We start from the raw sequence: 26,983 nt of genomic DNA on the forward strand, positions 1-26,983 counted from the left end.
GTTGGCGCTCTGCGTTCAGGCTGTTGCTCTCCCACCAAACACAGACTGGCAGACAGTGAAGCTGAGTCCAGTACCAGTGAGCTTCACGTCCCTCCTGCCGACACGCCTGGCGTTGCACATGGTGATCTGAGGCTGCTCGGTCGTCGAAACTTCTGACGCGCCGTTCCTCTGCAGACGTTGCTCCTCGAGGCGGTTTAGAACTCAGCAGCCCGTGTTGCATCTGCAGATGGTTGATTTTCCCGTACGTGAGCTTGTGTGGCTTATCGCTTTGCAGCTGAGCTTCTGTTACTGTTGACCGGGGCAGATCTAGCAGAGCAGAAATCTGAGGAACGGGCATCCTGTCAGTGCAGCCTCCCCTGGTGTCACGTCCGCACATCGCCATTTACGTTCAATGCCAATGCAGGAAGTAGCGTGCCCCTTATGATGCCAGGTGGAAGTGGTCCCATGACAGACCTGCAATTGTAAGTCTACCTCCTTCTTGTTAACCATGACCACAGTCTCTCCCTAACCTTATCCAGAAATCAGTTGCAGAAATTGTAGAAGTGATGGTGACGTGTGAAAACATCCTAATCAAAGGCTGGCTGATACCTTCTGTGTTACTCTGTAATGAGCTGCCAGCAATTAAAACGAAAGAAGAGTGAATCTATTTGAATATCCATCACCAGGGTTTGATATTAATTAAGACAAAAAATAAAGTAAGTCTTGTCGAGAGGAAGAAAATGGCGTCTCTGCTGCACTCAACTCGATAACGACTGATTGTATTGGTCGGCAGTGAGGACAGTTATCACGCACCGGAGTCAAATCGCCGTATTGTCCTCGTCTGTCCTCGTCGGGCTCCTTCATTATCGACTCCTCCGATCTTCCGTTGCTTCCCGAACAAAAGGCGAGCGTCCGATGAATTATGAATGTCAGGAGAGGAGAGCTGGTATCATTCTGCTCCCATGCCTGTTCCTAATTAAAAAGGACATGATTAAAAATGCATCCATTAGGGTAGGTTGGGTCCTAATCACTTGTTACATTATTAATCAGGATGTTTATTGTTCCGTGATTTAGATACTGGAGCACCGGGTCATTAATAGGCTCCTACACCCCGAAGAGGTGTTGATGATCTTTGGAATTAATCAGGTGACAGAAAGCTGAGAGTCATTTATATCAGCATTTTCATTTTTAGCCTTTTCTGAAGCTTTTATTCCGAGCAGCAAAGGTTTCAGGGCCTTGTTCAAGGACACTTCAGCTGCCGGTGGTTTAGACCCTGTGACCACGTCAGTCTCCATCTGTCTATGTAGTGTAGAAAACTAAAAGTACATTAAAGAGCCTTCGCTTGCAAATAAACCTCCGAACGCCGCCTGACGTGATCCTGAAGAGACGCAGCGAAGGACCGAGAAATTCAATTAGCTCGACTTTTACCAACTTTCACCTTTAAGCTTTGACATTTGACTGAGCTCATTAAGTGTGTATAATGTCAGTAAGGATGTCACAATAAAGTCAGAGGCTTATTTCCACGAGTGTGTAATTACATTGAAAGTCAGGCAGAATACAGAGAGAGAGAGCAGCCCGACTTCTCCTTAATTATTAATATGAAATGTTGAACTATGGCTGGACGTTATGTTTACCAGCCTTTTATTGAAATATTCCCATAATGACATGATGAATTACTCCATGTGTGAGGACATGCTGCTTCATGTCAACAGGCCTGCTGCGCTGCTCGGCCACGCGTCAACATTGCCCCCCGGTGGTGGAGACAGTGTAGTGCAGCTGCAGCTGCGCCTGCTGCAACATACGCTGCTGTGGAGCAAAGCAACTCTTAACATTGAGTCTGAGTCTTATTTATTTTCACAAGTTGAAATTACATAAGAATAACAACGTGAAGAAGGACAGAGGTGGAATGTAACTAAGTATATTTACTCAAGTACTGTACTTAAGTACATATTCAAGGTACTTGTACTTTACCCTTAGTGTTGCGTTTAATGCCACTTCATACTTCTACTCCACCTCATCTCAGAGCTATTGGACGTTTTACTGCACGACATTCGTCTGACAGCTTTAGTTACTTTCATCCCCTTCCTGTCCAGTGAAAACCATGTATCTCCAGATGTTCGTGATGAAGAGTTCCTTCATGTGTTGAGAACATCCTCCTCCTCCTCCTTCAGCTAAATAAAGTATTTAAAGCCTCCTCGGATCAGCTGGAAAACACATCGTCACAAAGCTGAAAACAGGACAAGTGGACTTAGTAGAGATACGTGGTTCTCACAGGACAGCACATGCTGATCTTATAGAATATGATGCGTCGCTGGAGATGAAAGTACCCAACAGTATATAAAGTACTTCACATGAGCTCTGAAACATCAGAGAGAACAGAAACACTGACAGGGAACATTTTACTGCTACATGAACACGTCTACTGTCATACTTTAGGTACTTTCTGCTGATTCTACTTATAACTAATACTATTTTCAAGTCAAGTCAATTTTAATTATATAATATCGCAAGTTACAAATTTGCCACAGGGGGGTTTACAATCTGTACAGCATATGACACCCTGTCCCTAGACCCTCCATTTGGATGAGGGAAAACTCCCACAGTGTGGTATTAGTACTTTTACTGAAGTAAAGGAATACGTCTTCCGCCCTTAAACTTCAAAGAAATTGTATATGAGCAAAGAATTGTGAATAACTGAAGTTATTTCATCCAGAAAAATGTGACAATAGGTGTTCAGTCTGTGACGTCTGTCCCCACAGGAGCTGTACTCTCAGTCCTACGACTCCGTGGGCGTGATGTTCGCATCCATCCCTGGCTTCGCCGACTTCTATTCCCAGACCGAGATGAATAACCAGGGAGTCGAGTGCCTGAGGCTCCTCAACGAAATTATTGCCGACTTTGACGAGGTGAGACTGCAGACTTTGAAGTGCACCCACTTCTACTTCAGTCCAACTTTAAAACATGCAGGGGACCGTCTCCGACGTCAACATCTTCCATTTTTGATTAAAACATCCATCTTACTTCCCCGAACACTTCAGAACTGATTAATGCAAAGGCAGAGACAACGGGAGCGCTCACGTCTGCAGCTTATCAGGAGGCTTTTATCTCAGATAGAAAAGACGAGAACGTTCAAAATACTTTGGACACTTCTTTCCTGAAGTACACCACCGCTTTCCTCCAGTACTGATTTCTCAGTAGTCAGTGGTTATGTGTGTATCAGGAAACATTTGTAACAACAACCAGCGGCCAACAATTCAGTAATCACAGAAGAAGAAAAGAAAAGCAAAGAGTCCCAAACTCAGTTCTTTCAATTATGTCATTTCTGAAAATGACAATAGAATTAAAACAGAAGAAGTTTTAGATCAAATCCATTCGTACACAGCTTAAAAACAGCAGAACACACACTCTACATCTGGTTGCATCTGGCTTATTTAGGTCAGGCTTGAAGTTTAAATTCAGGATTCACTTTTCTGGAAAGTATACTTCAAAAGTGTCCTGATTTCTGAAACAGGCACAAAGAATTACTGATCTGAAGAAATGAAATACACGTAGATGAAAAAGCTCGTCGATTATCCTCCGTGCTTCAGGTTCAGTACGAGTCGTCACGCTTGCCGAAGTTTCCTAAAACTCTGGCACGTCTCGGTCCCCTGTGGACAGACTGAAGACTGGAGGAGCTCGTGGTCCTGATCCGAGCCTCAGAACTGAACTGAAGTTTTTGACAGAAGATGTCAAAGTGTCCTAATAAGAGCAGAGACAGACAGACACCAGCTGAGCTCTCTGCTGCCTCGGGCCTCACTCCTCACTTTCACGCACGTTTTCCTCTTTTCTCCGTCGGGGAACTCGACTCGAGAGGCAGAGAGCGAGACGGTGACTCATAGCGTCAGAAGCAGAGAATCACGTGGAAGGATCAACAACTAACAACTACTCTTAAGCTCCGGTATATCTGCTGATTTGAAACATCAAATCTGCTGCTGTAGCTCAGAGAAGTTCTTTTCTCTTCCTGCTGCCGGGGCTCATTGTTTCCGTCAGTCAGGTAGGCAGGACGACGCTGTCTTTCCCCAGGAGTTCTCTCTGGCTGCAGTTTCAGTAGATGGCCGTGTTAGTGTCTCATGCTGAGTACACAATCCTCTCTGCTGCATTCGTACATGGTGGGAGGCGGGAAGCTGACAGAGGGAAAAATCTGAACTGACATTCGAGTGCTTCCACCAGAAAACAACTGATGTTTGTCAAATTCACAGTCTGAATGATAATGATGAAATGATAAAACGTCATCAACTGACCACAAACTGACAGCGTTCATGTGGTGTTTTGTCGGGAAACCGAGCCGGCAGGAACTCCATTTTGTTTTAGTTCTATTATTCTTTTATTCTAGTAAAACTATATTATTGCCTAAATATACAGTAGGATCAGTGTCGTGTCCGCAGCAGCCAATGGTAAGAAGCAGCAGAGGGTTATTTGTTCCTATCAGTTAGAAAATGAATCTAAAATGTGCAACAAGTTCTGAAACGAAGAACGAAATCCTAAGACGTCTTGATTTCACTCAGGTTTGTGTTTTGGTCTCTCTCACTGCATCCATTGTCACAGTTGCTTGGTGAGGAACGTTTCCAGGACATCGAGAAGATCAAGACGATCGGCAGCACCTACATGGCCGTCTCTGGCCTATCGCCTGAAAAGCAGGTGAGGTCCTCCAGGTCCGGTGCAGTCCTGGTGTCACACTGTTGCTTTTCAGCCTGCATGCTGTACCAGCTGATGAGGCTCACAAGACACTAACTTGTTTATGATTTTCCAAATATCTCAGGTGGATTTCATTAGCTGACTGACGTAGCATCAACTCACTGAAGTTTTATACATTTTCAGACCTTTTTCTTATAAACTTTATTATGAACTCAGAGTAATCATGTTTACGTTGATTCATGTATTTGTGATATAGACCAAATGTTGGAGGGTTTGCTAGCTGGGTCACAAAATACAAATGAGTCTGAACAGGTCATCGTGTTACATGTTTTCATTCAGTGGGACGGACGCAGACAGTGAAGTTTGCACCGGAAATTGTTTTATTATACCATAAAATATAGTTTGGGGTTACTGAAAACAGATTTCTCTTTAACTTGCTCCACATTGTCTTCAACAATTAAGAAATGACCAAAAACAAACCTCTCAAACGCATCATTGGTTTATTTATTATCACAAAGCCGCTGCACAAGACCTTTTCTGAGACAAAATACAACGAGTGGAAAAACACTCGAGCAGCAGCTGCTGTGACTCTGACACGTGGACGCACTCGACTGACACGCTGCCCTCCGTCCGGTCCTGACGTTCAGCTGACTCAGACTCTTCCTCTCTCCTCCTCTGCCTCCACAGCAATGTGAAGATAAATGGGGTCACCTGTGTGCGTTGGCTGATTTCGCCATCGCCCTCAAGGAGAGCATCCAGGAGATCAACAAGCACTCGTTCAACAACTTCGAGCTGAGGATCGGTGAGAGCTCCGTGTCTTTTCTTTGTCTTTTCTTTCAGTCGTTCTTCTCGTTGCTGTTTTCTGACTTCAGATGATGCTTCCTCTTAAATCTTACATATCTAAATTGCCCATTTTCTCTGTTGTCTCATCTGATCACATCTTTACATTTGGACATTTCTGGGTGCAACTAACGATTACAGTATCGTCATCACTGATCAGTTCACTGTGTTCTTTGACCCCGACACGTTCCCGGAGCTCAAGATGATCTTGTTTAATCCAACAAATAGTCTAAACCCAAATATATTCAGTTCATAATAATATAGAACAGATTTTAAAAAAATCCCCACATTTGAGAAACAGAATATTTAAAATCTTTGCTTGAAACAACGTAAACTTGCTGTCAATCAATCGATCGCCTAATTGTTTTAGCCTTTAGTTTCTTTTCTAGGATGGAACTGTTTTATCTCCTCAGTGCGTAGACTACTTAGAATAAAGGTTCAAATCAAATCTTAACAAACGGAAAGCAGTAAACCTACCGGCAGGAACACACTGTCCAACAAGGTTTCTTGTTTTAACATGATAAGTTGGTATTATGTGACAACAAGAACGTTTTTTGATACGAACAAGAAACGTTTGTTTAAACAGAATAACTTGTTTGTATGTAGTCATAATAAAAATATCTCAAACACAAGGAAGCCAACAAGTCATTACAAGAACAGACAAGTGGAAACATGAAATCCAGGAGGAAACTGAATGACATCACACATTTCTAAAGACAATTACAATATAAATAAATAAGTAAAAGAAACTGAAAACTGGGGTCCAGGATGACTGAACATCCCCTCTGGAGTTGTGACGGCTGATCACCTGTGTGTCTTCGGCAGGTATGGCCCACGGCTCCGTGGTGGCGGGCGTGATCGGTGCCAAGAAGCCTCAGTACGACATCTGGGGGAAGACGGTGAACCTGGCCAGCCGGATGGACAGCACGGGGGTCAGCGGCAAGATTCAGGTGCCCGAGGAGACCTACCTGATCCTGAAGGAGCGCGGCTTCGCCTTCGAGTACCGCGGCGAGATCTACGTGAAGGGCATCAGCGAGCAGGAGGGCAAGATCCGAACACACTTCTTGCTGGGCCGGGTGCAGCCCAACCCGCTCATCCTGCAGCCGCGCAAAATCACCGGCCAGTACTCGCTGGCGGCCGTGGTGCTCGGCCTGGTGCAGTCGCTCAACAGGCAGAAGCAAAAGCAGATCCTCAACGAGAACAACAACTCGGGCATCATGAAGGGCCACCACCACTACAACCGGAGGACGTTGTTAGCGCCCGGTGGCTCCGAGGTGGGAGGGGGGCATCACACCGAAGCAGCTGATAAGACTGAGCTGTCCTGAAGAGCAGACCGGAGTTTTAGTTCCGCTCAGATTGCTCAGAGGCAGAGCTGCTCTTCAGGCTGACATGATCCCAGTGGTTGAGTTAAACTTCAGTGAATAATAATACAGAACACTGGCTTTAAGTAACGTTAGAATGACGCCGAATGGGAAAACTGACCAATCAGAGCTTTGTAGACAGGATTAATAACAGAGACACCATGTTCCTGCACCAGAGCCAGAATCCATCCCAAACTAAAAAGGACAAAAGGTGTGGATGAGACTGAAGCACCTTCTGTGGCGACTGATGAACACATTCGTGTTCGGTTTCAACCAAACCCTTTCAAACCCTCTGACCCTCATGCTTGAATTCTCCTGAGATATCTAAGCTATCGCTGCAGGTCTACGTAGAGAAGCGTCTTACGGGTTGTAGAGGCTTACAGGGGACGTGTACAACTCCCAAACCCCAAGACCCTGAGCCTACACACAGATCGCAGACGGTGGCAAACTGCAGCTCAGCCTGTGAATCCTGTTGTGGTGCAAGTATAGTGATTGTTGTGAAAAAATTAGCACGAGAGTAAATTGTCTCATGTCGCAGATTCGGTCCCTGAGCATTAAACGAGCTGATGGGATGATCCGACTCCTGTTGGGACATGAGTTCAAAATGGAAAAGGAAGAAAACACGTTATCCATACAAGAATGAAGAAACAGCCACACTTCTGTCTCTCTGTACATTCGCCTGCGTGCAACAATGTCGCAGCCTTAAAGGCACCCTGTGGAGCCGTATTGTAACTGTGGCTCCCCCTTGTGTTTGTTCTCGGACTCACATGCATGCGGGTGAGGTCACGCACAGTCCTGCTGGTGGTGTCACACTATTCCAGCATACAAACACACACACACACACACACACACACAGCGATGCACCAACAAAGGCAAGGTGGAAGGAGACTGCTAGCTAACATCGGTGGACGTAAACGATGCCGGTTTCAAACTCAATTTTTCAAATGTTTTGTAAGGAAGGAAATTGGTGAGAAACACTGAATGTAAACAGAAACTTTGTTGTTTGTTTACAAGAAACCTCTACAGGGCACCTTTAAGACCAGGCGAGGGCAGGATATCAGTTGGTTATTACGAGGTTGATTAGCGGGTTAGCCTAGCTGAGCTGTCGAGGTAACCTAGTAAACCGTCCTGCTGACTTTCAACATCGTGAATGTCCTGAAAGAATGAATGAAGTCACTTCATACTTTCACCAAAGTTACTTCTTTCCACTTTTCTTGCCAGTTGCCAGAAGTTTCTCTGGCTCCTCCCACTCAGGTTTGAACTCAACCAATGAGATTGTTCCTGCCTCTTGAAACAGCTCTGCTTCTGGTGAATGTTTGTAGGACTGAAGCTCCACTTTGTTCCTGAAGGAGGAGGTGGAGGAGGATGAAGAGGAGGAGGTGGTGGTGGTGGTGGTGGGGTAGGGAGGGAGGGAGGGAGGGACTGGACGGGACCGCCGCGTTCTGTTTTCACCCCCCCTCATCTGTTCGATGTCTGTTCCACTGATCCCCTCGGACTGTCTGACGTTCCTCCTGTCGTTTCCACGTCCCCTTTTTATGTCGCCTGGCCACCGACCCACCCCCCCCAGTCCCAAACCCAGAAACCCTGTCCCGCTCTGACCCCCGCCCGGTGTCGATGTTTCTTTTTTGTATTTCTTTTATATATGAGAACACAATAAAAGGGGTCTAATTTTTTATATGAGCCGTGTGTCCGGTGCCTTTATTTGGTCACATTTGCACAACAGGTTGTGTTGAGAAGAAACATGAGGTCAACGCTGATCACATAACAAACAGTAAACAACATTATGTTTAAGATTTTACAACTTTAACAGTTTACAAGATGTTTGTAATATAAACTGAGACAACTTGATAATAATGATCACATTATTTAAATAGCACCTTACAAAGGTAAAACGCAATTAAAACAAATTTGCACCACAATTAAATAAAATCCAGAAAATAAAAGTACCGTGAATAAAGTAGAACACAATAAAATAAGATAAAAACAGTAAAATGAACAAATAAAACATAGGGGGCTCAACCAGTAACACAAAGGTAAACATATTTAAAACTGGGTGGAAGAATCCCGTTGAATGAATGAATTGAAAACATGTATGTGAATGTGTGAAACTGGTCCTCCGACGGCAGCGTTTCACTTTTTCTTTGATTAAAGGTTTTCCAGGTTTCCAGAGAACCTGAATTAAAATAGAAACACAATGTTGAGCCTCCTGTTCATTTTCACTTTAATGCAGAAAAGACTGCAAACCAGCTGCTTTCATTTCCACACCAGAGAAAGAACTCTTCTTCTTCTTGAGAAGGTTTTGATGAATCACATCGTCAGACGAGCGTGAAGAGGAGGAGCTGGAAATGAGACCAGACACCTGCTGGATGATCCCAAACCATCTGGACTCTGACTGACGGAGCTGATGGTTGATGATCGGCGTCGCACCTGATCATCTGTACCATTCAGCTGCAGGATTCTAACACAAAGATAAAACAGAGACGCTGGCATGTAACAGTCAGGTGTGTCCGAGAAGACCAACAGGCTGTAGGAGTTATTAACACCCCAGGCAGGCAGGATGTCTGCAGGTCTTTAAAAAGGCGTACACGGTGACAAAGTGTGAGTGAACGGGACCATTGTCAGTTAATCTAAACGGCTGGTTTATAAAAAGGGAGAATAAATGTCAGTCCAGTCATCAGAGTCCAAATACTGAAAGTATCTGATCTCCACTGAGAGGATGGGAGCAACTGTTGAACCTGAAAGTATGTGCCAGGAGGAAAACGTTTGGACTGCCTTTCTGTCTCTCTAGTCCTTCGTCTAGTTGTTTGCTGTTAAATGACACTTGTTTTAATTTGTGATTGCATCGTTTGTATGAGATTTCCTTTTTCTCGGCTGGGATTTGATTCGGTGTCTCTGTGTTCTTGGACTTCAACCTTCTGATCATCAACACAAACAACAAGAGAAAGAACATTCACCTTCATGAATGAGTAGAGAGGAAGTTAAACATGTTGGCATCAGACTAAAACACTGAACTCTGAGAGTTCCACTATTCTGACAAATATCCGAATCCAGTATTTGATGTATTATCTTGTGTCTGATACTCGGATGTAGTTTAAAGAGCAGTTTTGGTAACATACAGGTTTTGGGTTTGAATCCTGTCTAGACCTGATCCCTGCACTGATGCTGAAAGAACTGGTGCTGAGGACATTTATGCAGGTACTGTACTCAAGTACAATTTGTATGCACTTGTACTTCACTTGGGTATTTCCATTTTATGCTGCTTTATACTTCTACTCTACTACATTTTGGAGGCAAATATTTTTTACTGCACCACATTTATTTGACAGCTTTAACTAGGAAACTATGTTGGCAATGTCTAAAAACAAAGACAGCGGTATCACTAACTAACTGGGAGGGTTTTCTAGTCCTCATGCATTCAGCAATGTGTACAAGTGTCCACTAGATGGCAGAAGAGGCTCAGTCAGACTCCTGCAGTCAGACACTGAGGACGGACTCAGACCGAAAAAGCAGATCAATATTGTTGATCCTTCAGCGGCTGCAGGAACATTTCATCTGTTGTCATGGTGCTGTGACCTCTGACCTCTTCATGACTGGTTACACGTAGGGAACAGAAGGATCGTACCTGAGAACATCAGTAGTAAAAGCGACACGGGACAGTATTATAAACATTATTTACAGTAAGAACCTTTATTGATCAAGCATGTCAAAAAGTCTGTGCAGTTTGGAGGTATGTTGAGGAGTGAGATTAGACGTTTAGACAGCAGAGATTACACCTGAAAGTACAGGAAAAAGTGTTATGAATATGAAAGTAGCTGTATTTCTGTTTGCTAGTAGACGCTCATTCATGGGGGCGAGGACAGAATGTGGATAGTAGACCACAGGAACACAAGAGGCCACGAAATGAGAGCTAGCTCAATGCAAATGTCCACCCTCCAGACTTCAGGCACATGTGCTGAACTCACAGTCAAGTTTACAAGACTGCGAGACGACATGAGTCCAGGATACGGCAGGTGACTTTAAAGCATCACTTATTATTATATTATTAAATTACACATCTGTATTGTAATGAATTGTGGGTATTTCAATCAGTTTAGCTCCCCAAAGCGGCATCTCTGAAAGTCTGCAGAAAGTCCACATGAGCCCCCTTACGGACTTGCATGAATAGTGGATTTGGAATTGCAGCACGACAGGAAGTGATGTCAGCAGACCGGGCTGCAGGGTTAGGGGTCCCGTCGCTCATGAAGCTGCTTTTACTGATGAGTGAAGTCGATGACAGCTGTCAGGTCTCCATCATGCTAACAAGCAAACCAAAACAGTAGCTGAATGTCCGTCTTCATGTTTCTTTTCTACCTGTTTTCTTCCGTCACCCTTCGCTCCTATTGGTGTACTTCACTGCTGGCCACGCCCACAGGAAATAGTATAAGCCCACAAAAATCCTGTCAGACAAACACACATGTCGTCATTTGAATGTGTGTTAAAAGTTGGATGTCGCAGCTTTAATATTCCTGCCCTCCTCACCCAGGCGTCTCTAAACAGAGACATCGGCGATCAGTAAATAAATAAATAAATCAGTAAATCAAAGTGAACGACTGTGTGTCCTGTGTGTTCAGGACCAATCGATTGTGTTCCTCTCGTTTCCCTCCCTCGTATGGATTTTCTGTTAGACATGAAGGAGGAAGAGGAGGAGGAGGAGGAGGAGGAGGAAACGACGGGAGAGGCAGAGATGTGGAGAATGGAGTTGCCATGGCGACCATTGGCATGTTTGGGGGTGCAGTGTGTGCATGTGTGGATGCGTACGATTGTGTGTGTGTGTGTGTGTGTGTGTGTGTGTCTGTTAGCAGATGAAGTTTTTTAGATTTCAGATGTTTGACCTGTGGGGGGGGGTTATTCTGCAGAGGCTGTACAGCAGCATCACTACTGCATCAAACCATCAAAAACTACGTCACGTATCTCTCACAAAGCAGTTAAGAACATTTCTGAAATGTAAACGCTACAAGCTAAAACGCCATTTAGCTGAAGGCAAAGTCCAGTTTACTGTCGCCCCACAGATGTGTCCACTGTGGCTAACTTCACGCTCGCTAACTACGTTGTAGAGATGACTCACACTAAGCAGCGTACATCAGGACGACCTGTGTGACCCTCCAACATCTTTCCAAATAAACATGATGCTTCTTTTTCAAGTTTGACAAAGTTTGTTTTGTTTTTTTTACACTCAGCATCAATCAAGCAGAAAAAACGTTTTAGATCAATTTGGCTTTTTATTGAATTTCTGGCACTTTTCCATCCAAATTATAAAGTTGCAAGTTATAAATGCAGAGTGGAAATGGACCTAATCACAGACTGGAGCCAAACCAACAAACTCCAAATTGGTCAGTTGGGATATTATGAGTAAAAGAATATTTTATACTGAATGGGATTTTTTTTTAAAAGATACTAAAATAAAAAAGGAGGGTGAGGATGAATTAAAGAGGGGTTAAATCAACATAATAATAATAGTCTTAATAACAAATAATTACACATTACAGGTATTATTCAACAGGAGGAGAGTAAACTAGCAATCCTCATTATGCTACGCTATTAATTCCAGAACTAATTATTCTTTAGTTTGATGCTGCTGCAGCTGTTTATCCTCGGCAACATCCCTGAGCATTATATTTTAATAACATGCTGTCAGTCATGCTGGAAGAGTCGGTGTTTCCATTTTAAAAAAACATTTTACAGTCAGTTGGTCATGAAACAGCAGCTCTGGTGAAGTAGTATCAACACGAGCTGAACAGGAACAGACCACAAACAACCGGACAGGGTCTAATGGGTTTTATTATCCAGGCAGCTTTGGACCCGGGGGGTCAAAGGTCGGAGTGTGTTCGGCTCATTTCTGCTCCCAGAGGTCTCTGACCCGACTGACCACAAACACAACGCTGCCAAATCCATTTTCCTAATGGCTTTTTCCTGTTGGCTGGTGAAAACACCCAGCAGACACTCGTATATCTGAAGCAAAGAGAAACTGGGCTCGACATGGGGCCAGCGTTTCATGATGGAGACCAAACCAAACTGAAAGGAGAGTGAATATCAGACTGACATTCATCAGGTGGAACCATATGAAAATAACCCCCCCCCCCCCAAAAAAAAAGATAATGTGACTCTGTTTTTGTTGAATTTGAAAGAAGGCAACTGTTTGCTGACGTGTTCAGAACATGCAGAACACTTCAGGGTGATAATATGGCAGCATTGTGTTCACACTTTGTTCTGCTGCCCCCTAGTGGGCAAAAAAACAAATACTTTAACAACAGAAAATAACATATAGTTTCAAATAAACACATATATACATATTTGGCTAAATTATCTCTTGGAAAATCTGGATTCCTCAGACGACACACAGTTGAGAAAAAAGGACCAACACGTGCACATTTTGACCAGTTAAAGCCCGGCGTGCTGTAACTACACTCACTGCTGCGAGCGCTGGCTGCACACGTCTTCAGAAATGAATGCCACGTTTCCGCAAGATGCGATACAGCCCCTGAACAGTGGGGGCAGTGGGGGCTGTGGGGGAGGTCGACAACAACGACACAGGGTTTTCTGCGATGGTTCTACTGCTGCTTTTTACAGTAACCCCCTCAGTGGCGTCATGTTTAGTTATATTGGCTTTGGTGACTTTTTAATCCTCCGTGTGCGAACACTCGCGTCGTATACCCGCTTGTCTACGCTGAAACACTATTTATCAGCCGAGTCTGACAGTTTAGAGCTGAGCCTGACAGCTTGAGTCTGAGATGTCCTAAAATGGCCACCAAGAGGAAACCTTTTAATATGACCTTTGCTCTGGTGCCACTCTCAGGACATACTGTCATGCATTCAACAGTTTTGTTTTCCTGTACATACTGAGAGCCCCCCCCCCCCGTCACACAAACACAGCAGAGGGCCTGTAGCATCGCAGCTGAGCTCAAATTGTTACCTCAGAGCTCCAGAGCCTGTCGTCTGGATCAAATGAAGCAGCCAAGTTGAAACAGTGACCAGAGACGAGCGTTTATTCACAGCTAATAAAAGTCTCCGTTCAGCTTCACTCTAAAACCAAGGAGGAATAATAAAGAACTGGACTTCATCTTGTTGCTTTCAGTGCAGAGAACCACAAAGCCCTCTACAGTCACTTCATGATGGGGGGCCCCCGTCTCACTGCCATCTATAAGAATGAATGTGTAAACAACAAGACAGTTTAGTTCAGAGCTGCTTTCAAACTAACAATTTCTGAAGCTGTTTGGATATGAATCAGACATCACTTTCGCCATGGCAACCGCCTCCTCCCCGCCGGTGATGCTCTTCAGTTGACCACAAAGAGTCGACCGCCATCTGGGCCAACAGGCGGAGGGAGGAGGGAGAAGCGCACACACACTATCACACACACACACACACACAGAGAAAACAATGGAAGACACACAAAAGACATGCATAACTAGACACAAACACGCTGTCACGGAGAGAACCGCATGCATGCACAAAAAGCATGTTAATATTCCCCTCAAACCAGCACCGAGAAGCAAGTACACGACTCATAAATGTGTGAAAAAATGAGTCGACACACAACCTTGATGATGCAAAAGCATACAAAGCACATGAAACTCAACTAGCGTCATTATTCTTTATATGATGACTTTTTAAAACTATGAATGTTTAATATTTGTAAAGTATTTCCAGAGTGTTCTACAGGTGGACTCTGGGATTATAATAAGCAGGTGTCAGCATAGCTTTCAGGTTAGCGTGGCAGCTTAAGTGCGCCGCCATGATTAAAAGGGTTTTATCGTTGTCAGACTGGATTTGAAACAACTATAAATGTGTTTTTTCCCCGTAAGCCTACCACCACCTGCGGCTTTCCTCCTGCCTGCTCAGAGGGAACAGCGCCCTCTGCCTGCCTCATTCTGTAAAGCCATCCAGCTGATTTAACTGACACTGCAGCATCAGTTTGTGTTTTCTGTTCGTGCTACCTTTAGTTTTACTCATGCTGCTTTTACTCAGTGTTTTACCTTTTTCAGCAAAGTACTACAGCAATAAAACTATTTATAATGCACTTAAAATGTTATGAAAACAAGAACTCATCCACTCCACCCAGATCAAACATGTGATCACATGGTCCATATCCACAGAGCCAGGACTCTGTTGTCATGCTGCGTGCCCTTTCTGTTTACTGTCCATCCACTATATGCATGTTGGGGGGGGGGGGGGGTCATGGTCGCTGACACAAACGTCCTTACACTTCCCCCCCCGGAGACTGAGCGCCCTACATTCAACCATCAAACCCACTGTTACATAAAACCACCACTGCCACACAAGCCGGCTTGCTGCCTGTTGCTAGGCAACAAGCCCCGGAGCCCCATCGTCGAGTCTCGCTGGGCCGCGGCTGTACCTGAGAGTGCTCAAATGGGTCAGTGAGGACAAAAGCAAAGAGACAAACCGGGCAAACGGAAAGAAAGAAAAAAAATAATGAAGCAATGTCCCTGGGACTGTGTGGGTCTGCACTCAGCATAATGTGTATAATGAGGTTTGTTAGTCAGGGAGGACCGACGAGGATCTGTGGAGGGGGACACAAGGCAGGGACGGGTTTCTTCAAAATGAGACAGCAGCTGTATGTCTGCACAGACACAGTAAAGACAAAACAGTGACAGCAGGAACAGCGTTCTTCAAGAAGATGTTCCCTCGGACGGTGTTTTGATGATGGGGGTGCAACATAGGTGTTCAGCTGGGTCCAGATCTGGTGACTAAATAGGCCACAGCGCACGATTCCCTTCAGCATTATCATACTTAAATCATTCAGTTGCTGTATGGAAGCACCTGCATCTGTTCTGTTCACTCATTTATTCGTGTTTTTCCTTCAGCGTGCCGCCGTCTGAACATCGTCGCGTCATTCACTCGGTTTTTGTCAATCTTTCATCCAAAAGAGAAAGGGGGGGGTGAAAAGTCTTCTCTTTTCTCATGAAGGCTAAATGTGATAACAAAAAGCACGAGTTCAACCTTTCTGTTGTTTGTCCTGGTAACTGCTGTTAGCACAAACACTCTGATATTACATATATACGGGGGCCGACCATCTTCTTCAGCTTCTTTGGTTCAGTGTCGTCTACATGGATCATCACCGTGTGGTGATGCTGACTTTTTGGCCTCGAAAGCATTGGCCCATTTTCGTGCTGAGTTCGCTTTATGTGTTTGCTGCATGTATTTAGCCATCAAAGGCATTTTTACGAACCTTTTGCAAGGTTGCGATATTTATACAAGTCAGGTGGAGACGTTATAAAGTCACACGGAGACTTTGTTTTCAACCAAACAAAGCGGAGCTAACGCTAATTCGATAAGATCTGCTAGCGACACTTCAACTGGCAAAATCATCAGTCATCGATTAAATATTTGAAAGCTGCTTGTCAATACCTCTTTCTGAACTCAAGGAACTTTGTAAACTGAATACATGCGAGCAACAGTCACTGAAAGTCAATCAAAAAAAGAGAACCTGTAGAGGACGACGACCGATTTGATCGAACGTAACAGGAAATCATCCAGAACACAAAAAGTCAGGAGGCACAATTAAGCCGCAGATAGCAGGAGACAGACTTGTTGTATTTTAGGATCATTTTTACACTCAAAGTCAAAGATTTCTTTGTGGATCTAACTATGACGGATAGATATCCACACTTCTATCCATCCCTCGTCGAACCAGACGGATAGACGTGTGTGGATATTATCTATCTATGCATCTCTTTCCATCCACGATAGATAGGGATGTGTGCATATCTCCCCGCGGCTGCTCTACTATCTCCTGCAGCTTTCTCTTCTGCTTGACAGAACGATGGAGAGTCACATGGCAGACATCATAAGACTTGTCACTCCTCTGATAGGCCCGCTGCCGTCCACGTCCTCCAGCACTGTGGGAGGGTGTCACAACCAGACCACGACACTTATTAACATAATGTAAGGTTGGATTTGGTGACTCAGTAAAACAGAAACAAAAACAAGCACTATAAAGAAAAACTCTTTGCCATAGATCCACGGAAACAGCGTGGTGAACTGACTGCCGCTCGAGGTGACTTCAGTCTCACCTGTTGATGCTGTGACTGTAAAGCCACCTCGCCTCTCACTCTCACAGCTTTTTACTTCTACTGGAGCAGATCTTCCCTTTGAATCTCTTGCTGATGAAATGACAACTGAGTTTTTTTCTAGCTAGACGAGGATGAACGCTTCTTTTACATGACGTCATTTCGGTACAGACTGATGATCAGATTTGAGCATTCAGAGTTCATGTCCTTCCTCGCAGACTGGGGGGCGTCTGGAGTTCACATCAATATTCAGTATCAGCCTTCAAAGTCAATTATTTTGTACATAGGAGGCGGCAAACAGCAAATCCTGCATTAAATCCTGTAAAGGATCATGATGGGAAGCGTAGCTCCACAGCAGAGGCTCTGCTACAGACTCACACACCGTGCTCCCACATGCTTCATTTGCCCTTTAGTCATGTTTCTACTTGTTTGTAATTTGAAATGTTTTAAATTATGCAGATGTTTTTGATTATGTTCTGTTGTACCAAATGTATGAACTATGCATACTGTAAGAATACAATTATTGGGAATCCAGTGCTTTGCTGTGAGTTTTGACAGGCGTTTGCCATCAACACATCTGGATCCATCACAGGAGGAACTAAAAGTGCGGAGGGAATCAAAGGCATGATGGATCCTCCTAAATGTTGAACATTGTATTTGGACAAATGCTGGCTTAAATCATTAAGATCGATTCCAGTATGAGGGACGGAAAAATGGATGAAAACTCCTTCTGTCAATATTTGTAGGTTAAAGTAGTATGAAGCTCTAACGTTTAGCTAGCAGCAGTCCACGTACACCGTCAGTGCACGTTATCATTATTATTTACCATCACACGTCACATGTTCATACCTGTCGCAACAGCTGTATTGTCTTCATAGTTTACCTTTCCCAACACACACAGCAGGAGCATTTAGAGCTTCAGCTGGATTTGAACTAAATATCGAATTGGTGTCAAAAATATGAATTAAAATCAAAATCAAAAACCACAAATTCTGCAGATTCAGTTGTGATTAAAAAGGAACTAAAGAAAAGCGGTGTGTCACTATGAACACACACACACACACACACGGTCGCTCTTTTAACTCCTGCTCACCAACAGATCTCTACACTGCCTCTGAATTATTAACAGCTCCCTCATCAATGTTTTATTCCAAATTTCACGATTCACTATCTATCCACGGCTTTCACTCGTGATACGCTCCCTTTTGAAACGCATGCAGCCCAGGCTGTGATTAGCAGGTGTGTTCACCTCCTAAAGCACACACACCTGTGGAGCGGTTAGGTTCAGGATCAGTTTCACTGCTTCCTGCTGCATTTTCTACTGTCGCTTATTTACCAACAGGGATGGATGATGCAGCCAATTAGATACAGATAGTACAACATGTGAAGTATTCAATATAACATTTGTAACCGTGTGTTAATGATTTTGTTTTTCTATGCAGCAATTTTTCCTCAATTGAAGACAGTTTTCTCTCTCAGGAGACAATCAGTACATTTCCATCCACCTGATTTTGTGTGTTGTTTCAATTCGTGGATTTATTAAGTGGGAAAGCTGGAAATCAGAAAAACAAAGTTGAATTATTGCACAAAAGTTTTTCTGTTGGGCTGAGGCTGATACGATGGAAACAGACTGAATAAAGGACGACTGTCTGTGTGGAGCGATGAGGAGACTGTAACCTTCCTCACGTTAACACGTGTTTTCATGTTTTCCGTCGTTTGAGCTCTGACGGCGGCTCTTTCAGTGACGTCTGCTTCTGCAGCGGCACCGAATTAGCTCGACCAACTGTTTACATCGACAGTGGTGGATGGAAACGCAATGAAATCCGATTTTCTGTATCTGTGTCTCACCTACAGCCTCTGGTCCTGATCGACTTTGTTCTTGTCTCTCCTGCCGAGCTCGTAACATTCACCAGAGATGTAGAAGTTGTGGACACACCATGTCAGTTAGCCGCAGTTTATTGGCATTCATTCAAGTGACAGAAGAAACCATCTGTTTCTCTAAAAGATAATTAACTGGTGACATTTGAATGAGTGTCACCGAGAAACAACTTTTTATCATGCTGTGGTATCGTTTTCATCCAGGTGGTCAGGAGGGTCTTCAGAACAGTCAGAACAGTGGTAAGTACAGATTTAGGTGACCTTCTGGGTTAATGGTCTTGTAAAACTCATATAAAATTTCTTCAGAAGACAAATCAAAATTGTGTCCATCCCTGGCTTCTGTATATACTGTCCATTGTTTTCCCTTTGTTATCTTGTGCTGGTTAGTAGATCACATGCACCTTTACTGTACGCGGTGTTTTGGGCACTAAAGAGATGCTCTCGGGATGGAAGTTTTGTATTGGAACAACATGAAATGGAGTCAATGTGACTCATCCATCACTCAGTCATGACAATACTGTTTAAAATCGACCAGTTTGTTTCCCATTCTGCTGTTTCTTTTCTGTTCAGACTACTTAGGAACCGTCAGTAAAACCAGACGTAGGACATTTTGAGCTACAGTGTGAACACAGCCAACATATTTCGCAGAGTTTAGTTTTAGAAGTCAGATTTGAAACTTTTACTGTAAGAGCTTCACCTGAAACGACTTCGTCTCAGCTCCTACCTCTCTCTCCCTCTGACAGACAAAAACAACACAGCAACCTTGTTAATTTCATACCAAAAATAACCTCCACTTAAGATTTCGTGACAACAGTCCCACCGCAGCCTATCATCGCACCGCTCGACTTGAAAAGCGCTGAAAATAGTTTCACTCTCTATGAATTTCTGTCACTTCTCAGCCTATAAACCTCTTAAACAGACGCAGCCGGAGACGAGTAGCACCCTCCATCCCAGGAGAGACACTCGAGGGAGAATTTGTGAATCTAGGACAGTTGATGGCGCTCCGGTTGACTGACGCAGGCAATTGTACGGCAATCTGCTGTAATCACTGAGCTTAACTATCTATAATTCAGGAGAGCGAGGGCCGGATGATTCAAAGGACAGGCAGACTGTCTCGACGGGAAAACAAGCGAGGCAACAGGAAAAGTCCCTTCAAGTAGACTTGAAGGAAATGATGCGTCACGGTGGAATTAGAAAGTATTTGTCATCGTCCTCTGTGATTCATATTTCACCAGTGTGGTGCCTTGCTCGAGGACACATCAATGAACAGAACAATTAATCAGCGATATCTGGATAATATTTTATTATCAAAAAAATTGTATCTCTAATATCTAATATCTTTTTTGGGAAAAGAAACTTGCAATTCAAATGCAGATTTCGTCATCATTATATATTTAGCGTAATAAACGATCACATGGATCACAACGACTTCACTGATCTACAAAAGTATAACGTGTCACTTTATTGTGAATTCTTGCTGTCCGTGCCTGGACTCTTCCCGTGATCTGATTGGTCAGTGGTCAGGCTGTCAACTGGTTCTGACCTGACCCTCCGAAGTGAACCTGCTCCGGAGCCGGTTAGCCGTGCGTTGGTAGGTTACCATGGCGATGTTCTAGCCTCGTGATATGGGAGTTAGGCCCAGACTTAGCTTAGTTCATTCAGTCACGTGTGTTTCACGTTTCCTGTTTTGTTTAGTTTCTTAACTCTCCTCTCCTTTCAGACTTCTTCACTTCCTGCTTTTGTTTTGATTGGATGCTCCGCTCTGATTGAGTTCACCTGTGTCTCGTTGTCCCTCCCTTGTTTAGTATAAAGTCTGCGTCTTCCGTTCACTCCGTGGCAGTTCGTCTCAGCAGCTTTGTGTCGAGAGGTCCAGCATTGTTTTTTTGGATCCCTGCCTGCCTTTGTGACGCAGCCGCTTTCCTTCTCCTTCCTGGATTTGTTTGCCCGCTCTGACCGCTTCTATCAAAATCTGTGCTTTTGAGTCCTGTTGCCTGCGGTTCTCCAGTCTTAACACAATAAGTCGCCTCTGTGTTTTATTTTCTGTTGTTTTGTTCGACATATCGTTCCCCAAACAACCCTTCGAAGACCGCAGTACTAGCAGGTCTGTTCCATTCAATATAAACACGGTGCACATATTGCACAACATTCGACAGTAAAAACGATTGTGATTTAGGATGTGACACGACAATAAAATATTCGACATAAACTTCAACGTTCCCCCAATGACTTGCTGTATTTTCTGAAACACAATACGAAAAAAGAACAAACTGAAGTGGACAAAATGTGTTTTTGAATTGAAAAGTTGACTCAGATAACGTAGATGCTGATGATGTTGAATGCTTTTGTTTTGTCATGTTAACGCTGGAGTTAACGAATATGCACAGTGTCAGCCCTGTTTTATAGTTTATTAAGTAAAGTGCATCACTTCCTGTACAGCAGGAACAGCTGACATGCAGAGAGGCTCTCGAGCAGCAAAAGGAAAAGCTTTCCTAAACAAAGGACAAAGGTTGTTGTTGTTTTACAGATTCATCACATTAAATAAGATATGTGCTGCATGTTTTTGTTTCATTAGAGAGCTGAAGCCTAAACTGGGAACATCTCCATCCTCGATGATCATTGCAGGGTCACAGAAGTATCTGTTCCAATCCAGGAATTATTGTGACGTCTGCTCCTCGACCTTGTTACTGTTGGCTTTGTCTATTTAGAAATGTTCCACCTCCTGTTGCTTATTCCAAGCTGCTATAGACAAGGATATCAGCTAGCTGCTGCTGAGTTCACTGGTTGGGGTTTGTTTAATAGCCAAATGTACATTTTAACATTAAGCTGATGCCTCACAGTGAAATACTGCAGCTGTGACAATGAAAAGATTAAATCCTCTTCACAGTTAAACCGTCAGAAAAGTACTGTGGCCGGCTTTCATTTAATGGCCGCAGTCGAAACCTTAAACCTCCTAATAGTTCGGCATTTGAGCAAACAGCTTCTGTTTGTCTGAGCTGTCCAACACGTCCTTACAATACAAATCAGACACCACTCAGCTCGACGCTGATTCACTCACAGCATGGCTGGAACTCCGATCTAAGATACGACACAGTATAAATAAAGAACTTTATTGATCCCTGAGGAGAAAGTGGGTCAGACAGTATATGAATAAGAATCCAATAAAATGTGAAAAAGTCTACAGCAACACTGTGAGGCTGTAAAATCATTAAACGCCAGAAAAAGTCAATAGTGAAAAATGCTTTTGTTAGATTTTTACCAACAGAGGAAAGACACATTTAAAAGATCGTCTTTACAGTGACCACTTCAGGTCGTGACCACTCGTCGGCCTCAGCTCTGGGCCCGGCCTCGTGGCCTGGCATTTATAACAGCGACATTTCAGACCAAGATCACGTCGTGTCAATGGAACCGCAGCGATCACTGTATTCGCTCGCAGAGGCCGAGTGAATTTGCAAGATGCTTTCATGTAGAGATCAAGGAACCTTGACATGCAGATGTTTGCCGTTTTCTTTTAAGGAAATAGACGAAGCTATTCCATAAGCGTAACCATCAACAAGTTGTTATCTGATGCACATATAATTAATCCAAATATACCTAAAGTTCTCATATGAGTCATCTAACTCTGCTTTTAGGAAGAAGAAGAAGAAGAAGAGTAGATTTTGTCCTCCATCTTTGAGAGTGCTAAGAAGGGGGTCGCTTCACGGCCAGTACGGAGAGGACGACCAGTTACAGCGACTTGTGATTCCCCAAAAAACGAACCTTTCCTTAACACATACTGGAATCTTGGCAGGAAATATGGAATTATTACAGAATAAAATATCCTGCTAGAGTTCATTGGTTTGTAGCTCACCATTAAAACTAAAGCCGACAAGAATTCGGCCATTATGAGAAGTATCCTGTCAGGCATCAACATCTCTAGAGCCAAAACATTCAACATGAAAATGCTGAATTATTTGCTATACACAAGGGAAGTATCACTGAAAGTCATCTCTGTAATAGCAGCTCAGTCAGGCCGTCTGTCAGTTAGCTGTCACTCTTCCAACACGGTGACATGAGCAGCTTCTATTAATAGTTTAACTTCGACGCAGCCGAAAGTTCATGTTCGCTAATAAAACAAATTCTACATACGAACTGAGAGTCCTGCGTTATTTTTTCAGCAAGCAGAGCAAAGAGAAGATCAAAGATTTGTTCTTTTTTAATCAAAACCCACTCAGCCTGTCTGTAGTTTCTCTCTGTGTTCCTCAGACACAGAAACACTGCTGTTGTTGCTTAGCAACCATTACACCCATGAAAATATAATGAACACAAGTGAGAAGATGCTGTAATCTTTGTGCCGACTGAAAATAACTCTCGCTTTACTGACTCTGAATTCACAAGTTTCAGGTTTTGAAAAAAAAAAAAACACCTCAACATTTTATCAAACGGAGTAATAACTGATCGTCATCAATCATTTCTGATTTGACTTCTGTTCAGGTTGAAGTTGGCCAAGCGTTACGTTGAGGTGTGCGGTGAGTTGTCAACAGGGAGATGTCAATCAAAGCTAAGCCTGTGCACGCCCACACAGTCCACAGAAGCCCAATCAGGTCAGGTAAGTGAAAGCACCTGCGTAGGAGGATCATGGCTGTGTAGAGATATATACAACGGTATAAACACACATTGGTCCTGTTACCTGGGCAAAGACTAACCTCCAACCAGTACCTCTAACCCTGAAACCATTTTTACATTTAGTGTGTGGGGACCAAACGAGATGCAGGTTAATTAACAGGCTTTCGAGGTGTTGCCAGTTGTGTTCATCACTTTGGACTGAGCCAGCTGTTTCCCCTTGCTTCCAGTCTTTATGCTAAGCTAGGCTAAGGATATCCTGACTCCTGCTCAGGAGGATTACATCAATCGATCGATCGATCAAGCTAGCACAAACCTTTTGTAAGGTTGTCATTTCAATAGCAGAGTCGGTTCATCCACAGTACGAAAGAAACAAACGTGTTTTTAACTTACCTCCAGTGATCCTGTACGTCTTCCTGTGGTTGTAGTTATATCCTCCCTGACCCCCAGAGGCAGCACGACATTATTATTATTATTTAAACAGCAGTCACCGACTTTACAGCAGAACTGCAGCTGCAACTTTGACTGAAGTGGATAAGCAAGTGCAGAGAGAGGTTAGATATTCCGAAAATAGAAAGTAAGATGATGTTTACATGACACATCATCCACTGAAGGTTTAATCCACCGCTGTGAGATGAGAAGGAGATTTCTCTGTTCTGACGGAGATGAGACAGTTTCATTCTGATGTTCTTCTGGTGATATATTACAACCAATGTATGTTTCTTTATTTCTCATGCAGAATACCATCTAATTGACATTTGTATATTTAATGAAACGGACTGCTTTGCTATTTACTGGATTCCACTGACTGTTGCAAAACACAGGACAGCTGTTTCGAACACTTACTGTACAAATGAAATTACCGTACTTAGCTTAGTACTTACTGTAGCCTGCAGAACACCAAGTCTTTGATTCACTGATGTCATGATTTCAGTGTGCACGCAGCAGCAGCAGCCTCAGGTCGCCAGTTACTGCGAGGCAAAGCGTCATGGGAGTAAACAAAAATATAATTACCGTCGTTTTAACATTTGTTTCCAGATGTTGTCATGTGTGAAAACAAAATGGCTGTAAGAGGAATATTTGATTAGTATCAGCAAATGATTTAAACAGCATTTGTATAGAAATGTACTTGTAAAAGTCGCTTGTCTGAACGTTTGTACACACGGTTAATGTGTGTGTGTGTGATGATAATGATCCAGTGTGTACCCACCCAGACTTGGATTGACATGGCAGACATGGGGCCCTGGGGAAGGACAAGCTGCTAGACTGGCTGTGGGTGGGGGGGTGATGGTGGGATGATGGTGTTTGGCTTGTCGGGGCTCAACCCACATCCAAGGAACAGTCTCAAACATGAATCCCTTCACACACACACACACACACAGCCGCTGTCTCATACACACCTAACAGAATGTGACAAGTGTGCCTCTGAACACACTTGTCACCCCCCCGCCCCCCCCCCCCCCCCCCCCCAAACAGAGAATTTCTCAGTATTCGTCTTCTTGTGTGTTTTTAGCCGCACTAGCAGCGCGGCTCTGGGGATCTGCACTCTTTCCCAGCTGGCCGGCTTACGGTTGCATACACCAGAAACCCACAACTGCCTTCATCAGTAGTCGTGTTTGAGAAAAGAGCACAAAACATGTGACATGGAGCCTTAACGCCAAACAAAACACGATACTACGTATTTAGAGGATCTATAACATGTACAAGTCATCGTTAACATCCTTTCATGAATGAACCTCAGTGACCACATTGTTGTTCAGTCGAGGTAACTGAGCTTTCTAGACGTTTGTTTGTCTCTGTGTTGCGTAGCTGTACGGGACATCCAGCCGAGGACCTCCCACACGGCTGAGTGCAGTTTAGCAGAGCTCCATTTTCTAATCCAAACTGCTCGCAGGTCTCAGGGGCGAAGGGCTGAGCGAGTCGATTGGTCTCTAAGTGGGAGACAAATTGAAGCCTGTTGCTTGTTCTAAAAGTGTTGTGATGGGCGTCCTCAGCGGGGAGACTGTGCAGAGCAGCAGCAGCTAAAGCTACCAGAGCAGAAAAGCAGAGCAATATGAAATGTTCATCTGTAAACTCTGGCTCTGTATGTGAGTAAGCACATCTACATAAACAGAACCATAAACTTGATGCTGAGACTGATACATGGCAGCATCTTTACATCTTTACATGCAAGATATTTGCACAGAACCAAGCAGGTTTCTGTTTCTCTGTGCACACGAAAGACATACTTTTGTTCAATGGAAACAACTTTTCAGGGTTGTGGTGTTCGTTTTCTGAAAGTTTGTTGTCAGGAATTAAGAGTTTGACTATGAAATTCATGTCTGTGACGTTAGGAGATGTGGCCAAGGCATGAGTTTGTCACTGTTTCTCAACCTACATAGTCCACGAGATGGAAGAATAGAAAAAGAAATACAACACAAGTGTCCAATTGTTCCTGTGCAGCAGCTATGATGAAAAACTGGCAGCATTGCCATGACGACCTAGCGGGCCAATGAAATCCGCAGACTCCCCTGAGCGGCAAGCAGCATCAGCAGCCGGGTAAAAAAAAGAGAAAGAGGCAGGTGGCCGCGGACATGGGGGGGGGGGGGGGGGGGGGGTGGGGGGGTGAAAATGATAACAATCACAAACCTCCAGTCCCACTGTTTCCCACACTGCCCCTGACGGATGCACAGACCCCACACTGAGCTGGATGGAGAAGTGGATAAAAAAAGACGGAGGGAGCTGGAGGAGGCTCAGATGACGAGCATCTCTGACAGAGTGAACGTGTCAAAGCCTTCCTGCTGTTGTGTTGGATTTGTCCTGCAGTTTGAGAAAAATGCACATGAGCTGCGGGAGCTCTTGTTGAAGTAGTTGGTTTTGAATAAAGATGAAGTCAAATTCATATAATATAATTCATACAAACTATTTCACATGAGCACAGTTTGTACTCAGTGGTGGCTTTAGTGCGGACTCTCTAATAACTCCTGTCTCCTACAAAATATGTTTATATATATACATATTTTTATTTTGGAGGAAACTTCATTATCGCCTGGACTTTTTCAACAGAATGAGGAAAGCTTTATATTGAACGTATCTTTGCAGTCCATTTCAAGTGTCAAAGGTTTATTCTAAACGCGTCTGCTAAACGTTCCCTGCCAACATGTTTCATGAGTTTTCCCATAATATCTGCCTCTGGGAACCGAAACTTGATTAAAGTTTTCATGGTTATGTTTACGTTTGGTTACGGTTAAGGAAAGATGACAGAGTTGATGAAATGCTGCATTGAAGCCTGGACTCACCTTAATACACTCCCACTTGTTTTAGTAACCTGGTAGGATGCAGAACATGAAAGTGAACTACAGTGTAAGGATGTCACTTTCTGGATTGGAGGCAGTCATTGGAGGAAGTCTTCTACGGGCAAACTACAACTTGAAGATCAAAACAGGTCGTTTCGGGTTATCTACCTGAAGAGGACAGTAGTTACTTTTTCAATACAAAACACAGCAAAATCGAACTTTGAGTCCAGCCTCTCAAGAACGTGAGGATGCATACACTCGATTCGCAACAGAAAATAACGCAGATTGAGAAAGATCTCATTTATGGTTT

At 43.8% G+C, this 26,983-nt stretch overlaps 1 protein-coding gene across 1 annotated transcript in view; it reads left to right on the top strand.

Moving 5' to 3' along the window:
• The window catches only part of adcy8 (adenylate cyclase 8 (brain)), a 74,951-nt gene extending 68,133 nt beyond the window's left edge, over positions 1-6,818 (top strand). Inside the window, exons 15-18 of the mRNA XM_070919698.1 lie at positions 2,739-2,885; positions 4,564-4,656; positions 5,341-5,455; positions 6,319-6,818. Coding sequence (XP_070775799.1) covers positions 2,739-2,885; positions 4,564-4,656; positions 5,341-5,455; positions 6,319-6,818 — 855 coding nt within the window. The remainder of the gene's footprint in view (positions 1-2,738; positions 2,886-4,563; positions 4,657-5,340; positions 5,456-6,318) is intronic.
• The last annotated feature ends 20,165 nt before the right edge of the window (positions 6,819-26,983 follow it).

This window comes from Enoplosus armatus, chromosome 14 (genome assembly GCF_043641665.1).
Source record: "Enoplosus armatus isolate fEnoArm2 chromosome 14, fEnoArm2.hap1, whole genome shotgun sequence".
Classification (NCBI taxonomy): Eukaryota; Metazoa; Chordata; class Actinopteri; order Centrarchiformes; family Enoplosidae; genus Enoplosus; species Enoplosus armatus.